The sequence below is a fragment of the Trachurus trachurus genome (assembly GCF_905171665.1).
Source record: "Trachurus trachurus genome assembly, chromosome: 19".
Classification (NCBI taxonomy): domain Eukaryota; kingdom Metazoa; phylum Chordata; class Actinopteri; order Carangiformes; family Carangidae; genus Trachurus; species Trachurus trachurus.
Window position 1 is genome coordinate 3,549,743 of NC_139913.1, and position 9,294 is coordinate 3,559,036.

Below are 9,294 nucleotides of genomic sequence, written 5' to 3' on the forward strand. Positions count from 1 at the left end.
TAGATAGATAGATAGATAGATAGATAGATAGATAGATAGATAGATAGATAGATAGATAGATAGATAGATAGATAGATAGATAGATAGATAGATAGATAGATAGATTTGTCTACAGCCTACATACAAATATAAAAACAGAAATAACATTTCCAAAGCGATTTATATTTTCATTCATTCATTCATCCAGTCATATCAATTCTTTAATTCATTCATTTCTTTATTATTAACAATTATTTATGCTTGATCATTTCATTTAATGTCATTTTTTCATGTCAATCTAATGCCAAAGAAAATTAGTTTTGGCAGTTTTTGAAATTATAATTTATAGGACTTGACTAAAAAAAATAAAATTAAAAAATAACACTGACATACAAACTGTATGTAACATCAGATTAAGATGGAAAGAGAAAAGCAGCAACAATGTTTTTTTAGTTATTATTATCATTACTTATGTTTTTGTTCCTAAATAAATCTACAGATGGAAATTAGCTGTGAGTTAAATCTGGTGCAACCATCTCCTCGTTGTTTTCTTCAAATAATTAATGTCATTGCACACTGTCCCTTAATAAACTAATAAACTAAACTAAACTAAACTGGAAAAGTCCAGATTTAGTGAATAACACCTGAACATCACACTGTGACACACCCATGGATGACTGACTGACACTTCTTCTGTGGGTCATTCCTTGCACCAGTATCAGTTTCCCAACAGATGCTGCTGTGGAGTCACTGGGTGTGGAGGAGGAGGACGAGGATGATGAAGAAGAGGAGGGGGATGATGATGAGGAGGAGGCTCCACTGCACTGCATCACTTCATTATTTCCAGATCGTCATGAAGATGTTTTGAGAACTGAATTTAACTTAATCTCTGATCCAGATTCACTTCAGTGATGCAGAATCTGTTAAATTCACCGTGTGAAAACAGCTGCAGGTCGACGAATCGTGTGTGTGTGTGTGTGTGTGTGTGTGTGTGTGTGTGTGTGTGTGTGTGTGTGTGTGTGTGTGTGTGTGTGTGTGTGTGTGTGTGTGTGTGTGTGTGTGTGTGTGTTTTCACTTCCTGAGATTTACTGATGTGGATTAAACACTGACTCACTCGCTCACTATTTCTTCACACATCAAATCGACTGTCAGCCAATCACACCCCCACTCCTCTTCCTCCTCCTCCCCTTCGCTCAGAAACAGGATAAAGCCCGAGGAGTTTCCCTCCTCAGCTCTGCAGGCTCGTTCATGCACAGTGTGTTTGGATTTCAGTGTGTGTGTTTGTGTGTTTGCAACATGAAGACGACGAACAGCGCTGGTGTTTTCCTCTGGACCCTGATGGTTCTTCTGCTGTCGACGGCTGAAGCTGTGAGGAGTTGGTTTATCTCAAACCCTTTGAAATGCTGCATTCAGGCTCATGAGAGATAATCTAACTTTTATTATTATCATTATTTTAATCTTTCAGGGCTCATTGAGAGACACAGAGTGGGACGACATTTCTGTTTCCACCTCCTTCTCCTCCTCGTCCTCATCCTCCTCCTCCTCCTTGTCCTCATCTTCATCCTCCTTTTCCTCCTCGTTTGACAGTTCAGGTGAGAAACTAAACTACTGTACATTTTGTCTGGTTGTTGTCGTGTGTTGTGTGTTTGGAGTTGAGGCTGCACTGCAAAAACTCAAAATCTTACCAAGAATATTTGTCTTATTTCTAGTCAAAATTTAATTTCTAGTCAAAACAAATCTCATTATACTTAAAATAAGACTCATCACATTAAAAAGTAGCTTGTTTTTAGACACTTTTTACTTCTTTCAAGCATATTTTTTACTTGAAATAAGTAGAAAAATCTGACAGTGGAGCAGTTTTTCTTTCTTATTATTATTACAAGCACAAAAAACTTGCTTTCACTGGCAGATTTTTCTACTTATTCCAATTGAAAATTAGTTTGAAACAAGTGAAAACTGTCTAAAAACTAGTTCATTTTTAGATGATGAGTCTTATTTTAAGTGGAAAGAGATTAGTTTTGACTAAAATTGAGACATTTTGACAAGAAATAAGACAAATATTCTTGGAGAGATTTAGAGTTTTTGCAGTGTGCATGTGGCTGAACTTCATCTGTCCTCCTCCGTCAGGTTGGATCATCTGTCTCAACGGAGGCTCCTCTGTCCCGTCCCTGTCCGGTGGTGAACACATGTTTTGTATTTGCTCTGATGGTTTCGAAGGACAACGCTGTGAGAAAGGTGAGAAGCTAAACCGTAAAACATAATAAAGAGTATTTCATTGTTGTTGTTAGATTTAGTCTTAGTCTTTTGGACTAAAATGCTTATTGGTTTTAGTCAAATTTTAGTCACTTCTATGTTAGGGCTGGGACGATATGCTTTTCTCCCGATTCGATTCTTCTACGATTTTTTGGATGGCAATTCGATTTAAATTGCGATTCTACGATATTGCCGATTCCCTCGATTTTTAGTCTTTAGCATTTTTAACATTTATCTGCACACAAATACTGTAGGAGCCTATAAATTAACATACTCCATTATAAAGTGAACTTAAACCGTTTTCAAAACCTGTACTCTCTGTATGTAAAAAAGGCTAACAAATGCACATTGCACAATATTTAAAAAAATTCCACACAAAAAAAAAAAAAAAAAAAAAAATCGATTTTTGAGAAAAACATTGATTTAAAAATCGTCAAAAAAGTTATTGCGATGTTTAGATGAATCGATTTTTTCTCCCACCCCTACTATATGTCATATAGTCCAGTTTTAGTCGACGAAAACTCAAAAAGGTTTTAGTCAAAAAAAGAGAAAAAAGTATAGTCTTATAACAAATTAATTTAGGTCAATAAGTAGCCTTTTGGAGATTGCTGTTGGGCAGTGTCACAGTAAGTTGTGAAAATAGCAGATCTATAAGTTCAACACATTGCAACACATTGTGAGCTTGCAGATCGGCTATTTTTCACCAATAATTACAATAATATAGGAATGGTTTTAGACATATAAGGTTTCCACCCAACGGCAAATACTTTCTGATCTAAGGATTGTGCATTCCCTCCTCTGGTGTTTCTGTGTAGTTAAAGGTCCTGAGTGCTACAACGGTATCGGACTGACCTACAGAGGCTCCGTGTCCAAGTCAGAGAGCGGACGGACGTGTGAGTCATGGGATCTGGAAACCAGGGAGAAATACATGTCTTCAGACGTCAATGGAGGGAGACACAACCACTGCAGGTAAATTAACTGATCAGTTTTGGCTTTAATCCCTTTGAAATAACAGTTGGAGGTTTAAGTGTAAATCAAGACATGAAAAACATCCAAAACACATTTTATATGCGATTAAAAGGTCTTTAATTTAATCAATTTTTATATGTTTGGCTTGTTGGACACATTTAAAGACGTCATCCTGGGCTTTAAGAAACTATTTGTACTGATTGGTTTTTAAATGATTTGGTGATAAATCAAGAAACTAATTGACAATAATCAAAATAAGGAGCAGCTCCAGACTCTACAAACTCTTTTACCTTTCAATTTTTAATGTTTCTAGGCTGAGTCGTTTCAAACAGGACTTTTGCAAAAGGTTACGTAGATACACTGTAAAAACTCGAAATATTTCCAAGAATATTTGTCTTATTTCTTGTCAAAATGTCTCATTTCTAGTCTAAACTAATCTCTTTCCACTTAAAATAAGACTCATCACCTAAAAATTAACTTGTTTTTAGACAGTTTTCACTTGTTTCAAACTAATTTTCAATTGAAATAAGTAGAAAAATCTGCCAGTGAAAGCAAGTTTTTTGTGCTTGTAATAAGAAAGAAAAACTTCCTCCACTGTCAGATTTTTCTACTTATTTAAAGTGGAAAATTTGCTTGAAAAAATTAAAAAGTGTCTAAAAACAAGCTACTTTTTAAATGTGATGAGTCTTATTTTAAGTAGAATTAGATTTATTTAGACTAGAAATGACATTTTGACTAGAAATAAGACAAATATTCTTGGTAAGATTTTGAATTTTTGCAGTGTAATATTGTACGAAGCTGCAGCTCCAAGACGTTTTGTTTTCCATCGACAGGAATCTCCTCTTCAGACGACGTCCGTGGTGTTACGTCAGGAGGAACCGGCAGCTGATCTGGGAGTATTGTGACGTTCCCCGCTGTGGCTTCAATCCCATAGGTTTGTTTCCATTATCGACAATAACATGTTGTATAAATTATAGTGTTTAAAAAGACTCTGACCTCTGATCTTATCCTTCCAGTTCCAGATCCTTCACCTGCGCCCACGGAGCCACAACCAGGTGAGTTCACCACTTCACTGAAGAGTAGGTTCAGTTGTTCAAAAGGTTTAATCTGAATCAAAATGATCCAGATTTTTAAATCCCTTGGTTTACCATCCAGGATCATGTAATCCATCTTTACTTTTATCCCAGTTGTCATTATCTACTCACCCTCATGTCGACTAAGGGCTGGGAGAAGTTTTAGAGTTATCCGTGGCTTCTCTGAGTTACAGGGGGTCTCGGCGTAGCAAGCTTGTTTGTCAAGCTTGTTTTGTAGCAGAAGCTCCTCTTCCTGGTTCGTCAAATTTGGACGAACTGGGAAGAGGAGCTTCGAGAAGCTTCCACTACAAAACAAGCTTGAAATATAGACTTATTTAAATTTTTTCGGGACAATTTCGCATTTCGGGGCTTCAATACAAGACGGACATTACATACGAGCAGCATGGAGGTATTTGGATGTTTTTTGGTGTGTCTTTTTGTTACAAAGACAGTTGGTATCCATTTGCAACCGTTATATGGACATACACTGCTACGCCGAGACCCCCTGTAACTCAGAGAAGCCACGGAGGACTCTGAAACTTCTCCCAGCCCTTATAGTCCAGGCAAAATAGCGTTTTACGACAGACTAATTGTCACAGAAGGTTTTTCACCATAAATCATTTCTATGAGGTGTCTAGAACAACATACTAAAAGCCCTAAGAAATCCTAGTTGGGGAAATATGTTTAATTCGCATCATTATTTACTGTATAAAGTCTATGGTGCCGACAACAATACACCCCAATGGGACTATTTTTTCCCTTTACTCCTATCACAATGAAACTTTACATGATGAAAGTATCCATGAAATGTAACATTTTTTGTATTACAAGTTTCTTTGAAAATGAATTTGAATGTGCAAATGAGCCTCACACTAATCAAATATGCCCAAAATACACCCGAATAGGCTTCTTTTTTTCCTTTACTCCTACCACAATGAAACTTTACACAATGAAAATAGACATTAGAAGTAACATTTTTTGTATTACAAGTTTCTTGGAAAATGAATTTGAATATGCAAATGAGCAATACACTAATGGAATATGCCCAAAATACACCCGAATAGGCTCATTTTCTTCCTTTACTCCTACCACAATCACACTTCACACAATAAAAGTATACATGAAAAGTAACATTTCTGTATTTCAAGTTTCTTGGAAAATGAATTTTAAATATGTAAATGAGCTCAACACTAATTGACTTATGGTCAAGAAGCCATAAAGCCACAAGCAGCAACAGGGGCCAAATAACTAACACATTCATGTCCATTCAATAAGTTAACCTATGCACTGAGTGCTGTCACTTGCCACACTTGACTTATGCATACACACATGTCACTTGCCACACTTAAAAGACCTATATTGACCTTAAGAATTAATTGCACAGTCTTGTCTCCAGTTGCTTTCTAAATTCTTTTTTTTTATTAGCGAACAAGCCTTACCTAACGACTTTCCTCCCAGTTTGCAGAGAACATCAGAAGAAAGTCAGAATTCATCAAAGTCGTTTCAACGACTGTGTGTGATGTTATATTAAATATGCTGTTATGTTCAACAACATATGAGCGGGACTAAGAACTAAGTTATTTGGCCCCTGTTTTTGCTGCTTGCGGCTTTATGGCTTCTTGACCATAAGTCAATTAGTGTTGAGCTCATTTACATATTTAAAAAATAATAATTTTCCAAGAAACTTGAAATACAGAAATGTTACTTTTCATGTATACTTTTATTGTGTGAGTAAGTTTTATAAGTGTGATTGTGGTAGGAGTAAAGGAAGAAAATGAGCCTATTCGGGTGTATTTTGGGCATATTCCATTAGTGGTCCCATTCCAAGTGCATTGCTCATTTGCATATTCAAATTCATTTTCAAAGAAACTTGTAATACAAAAAATGTTACTTTTAATGTCTACTTTCATTGTGTAAAGTTTCATTGTGGTAGGAGTAAAGGAAAAAAAGAAGCCTATTCGGTTGTATTTTGGGCATATTTGATTAGTGTAAGGCTCATTTGCATATTCAAATTCATTTTCAAAGAAACTTGTAATACAAAAAATTTTACATTTCATGGATACTTTCATCATGTAAAGTTTCATTGTGATAGCAGTAAAGGAAAAAAATAGCCTCATTGGGGTGTATTGTTGTAGGCACCATAGACTTTATACAGTAAATAATGATGCAAATTAAACATATTTCCCCAACTAGGATTTCTTAGGACTTTTAGTATGTTGTTCTAGACACCTCATAGAAATTATGTATGGTGAAAAACCTTCTGTGACAATTAGTTCTATTTTGGGGTCCAAAATGCGCTAAATTGCCTGGACTATTAGTCCACATGAGGGGGAGTAGATAATGAGTGCAATTTCAATTTTGGGTGAACTATCCCTTTAAACAACTGGGCCCAGATCTGACCAGGGTTGGGGTTTGTGTTAAAGACTTGGGATCGGATTTCAACACAACACCACCTGCTCCCAAGTCCAGGAACCAGACCCCAACTCTTACTGGATGTTATCACCACGCTCTTTCCATTGATTGTTCTGACCCGTGTTTGCTCTCCAGCTGCAGAGTTGAGCTGTGGCCAGCGCAGCAGGAGGAAGCAGATGAAGATCGTGGGTGGAACAGTTGCCACTGTGGAATCCCACCCGTGGGTCGCTGCCATATTTTATCGCGGCAAATCCAAGGAGAAGGTTTTCCGCTGCGGGGGCAGTCTGATCTCCGCCTGCTGGGTGCTCACGGCCGCCCACTGCTTCCCAGACGGGTAAGAAGTGATGTCATCGACTGTAATCACAGCAGGTGCTGAGGAGGAGAAGAAGGATGACGACGATTGGACTGATTCTTGTCCATTTGTGTTTTTCAGCTCCCAAACAAAACTGCGTCGCTTCTCCGTCACCCTGGGCAAGAACGCCATCAACGAGACCGACCCGACTGTGGAGCAAACATTCAAGGTGGAAGAAATCATCATCCATGAAGGGTTCGACAACAGCGAGGGCAACTTCAACAACGACATTGGTACGAACAAGTCTTTAAAGAAAGGTTGTTAGTGTCTGAACTGGTTCAAGTGGCTTTAGAAACCAGATGCTGAAACTAAAACATCCGAGAGAAGCAACACAGATTAATGACTGTTGATGGTCTCATGCTTCAGATCTAGGGATGTCTGATAATATCGGCCGATATTATCTTAAAAATGTAATATCTGTCCATATCCTTATCGGTTTTTCTGCCGATAATGAAAACCCGATAACAATGCCTTCATATAGTGAATTAAGTAGCGGTGGACCGTCGCTACTTAAATCGCTACTTAACTATACCGTCACTGATTCAGACGCACAATAAAAGTCCAAACAATTTTAATCTGTGGAATGCATCCAGTGGGGCATCACAATAGATGTAGTTTATTGTTTATTGTATTCTTTGGATCCCCATTAGTCTACATAATGATGCAGATTATTCTTCCTGGGGTCCACATTAAATCAAACACTTATTCCAACAATACAGTGTTTATACAAAAAATTACATAAAATCATTTATCCTGAATATATAAACAAGATTATAGAAATGCATATTAAGTAGTACAATGTAAATAAGTTAACATGATCAAGAGGAATAATATAGCTTTTTACATGATTATCATACAGTCATACATATCATACAGTCATACAGTAATGAGTTAATTCCTGACAGAAGGTATGTTGTTAATTAGTTTTTTTGGGGGAAAAGCCTGCATATCGGTATCGGAAATTCTAGTTCTGGACAAAATCGGCTATCGGATATCGGCAAATTTCCAATATCGGACATCCCTAATCAGATCAGTAACTCTGTGATAACCATCCTGCAGCGCTGCTGAAGCTGAAGGCCAAACAGGGACGATGTGCAGAGGAGAGCAGCTCGGTGAGGACCGTCTGTCTGCCGCCGGCTCAGCAGAACCTCCAACCTGGAGTCACCTGTGAGATCGCTGGATACGGGAAAGAAAAACACGGTGAGGAACGTCCTGAACGCTGTTGTGATATCTGGTTGGAACAGAGAGAAAAAGTGTGTTTAAAAGTGTGTACAATTCACTGTAGCTTTGTCCAGAACCCTGCAAACCAACTGCATGGCTGTCCATTGGGTTTCCATTGGTTTTCCATTGGTTTTCCATTGGTTTCCTCCATTGGTTTCCTCCATTGGTTTCCTCCATTGTTCATATTGATGATACACAGTGCCTGGTACAAGAATCAAGTTAGAGTCAAGTTGAGTTGAGTTGGTACCATGTGATGCAGGACGAAAGGTCGGTAAAGTGATTGTGATTCATCCTCTGAGGACTGTAAACATCTGCAATAAACTTCCTGCTGGTCCACTCAGATGTTGTTTAGACATTTCTGTTTCACAAGAAAAGTCACCTGTGAGATCACTGGATATGGGAAAGAAAAACACGGTGAGGAACGTCCTGAACGCTGTTGTGATATCTATATTTAAAGCTTCAGTAGGCCTACTACCGTTCATTCAACTATAAATCCAACCATTATTTGAATTAAATGAAAGGTTACGAATGTGGTAGTGCTTACAGAGTGGTACAGTGTGTTAACAGATTTTCTTTTCTGCAGGTCTGTGGTACAGGTCTCAGTACCTGAGAGAGGCCCAGGTGAACCTCCTCGCTGATGAAGTCTGTCAACACAACGACTATTATGGAAAGATGATCACTGATAACATGTTTTGTGCCGGTCGTCCGGACTGGAGCCAGGACGCCTGCGAGGTATGTCTACGTGTTCGGACTCGATCAGACTTCCACAGAACAGTTTTCTGATTTCCTTTAACACTGCCTCCCTCTCTCTCTCTCTCTCTTTCTCTCTCTCTTCATATGAAACCACAGGGAGACTCTGGAGGGCCGCTGGTGTGCGAGGTCGACAACAAGCTCTTCCAGTTCGGAGTCATCAGCTGGGGCGACGGCTGCGCCAAAGAGTTCAGACCCGGAGTTTACACCAGAGTGACCAACTACAACCAATGGATAGAAGAGAAGACGGGGCTCACGTCCGTCACCGCGTTACCTCACAAGTGA

The 9,294-nt window shown here is 38.4% G+C and overlaps 1 protein-coding gene across 1 annotated transcript; it reads left to right on the forward strand.

Annotated features, from left to right (window-relative positions):
* Positions 1 to 1,240: 1,240 nt before the first annotated feature.
* Positions 1,241 to 9,294, forward strand: plaub (plasminogen activator, urokinase b; the record flags this gene model as incomplete). Its single annotated transcript, XM_083994816.1, has 11 exons — positions 1,241 to 1,347; positions 1,445 to 1,571; positions 2,107 to 2,214; positions 3,048 to 3,201; positions 4,035 to 4,135; positions 4,218 to 4,256; positions 6,822 to 7,020; positions 7,120 to 7,271; positions 8,098 to 8,238; positions 8,843 to 8,991; positions 9,109 to 9,294. Exons 1-11 carry the CDS (start codon positions 1,276 to 1,278, stop codon positions 9,292 to 9,294), a joined length of 1,428 nt encoding a protein of 475 aa, XP_083850942.1. The 5' UTR covers positions 1,241 to 1,275.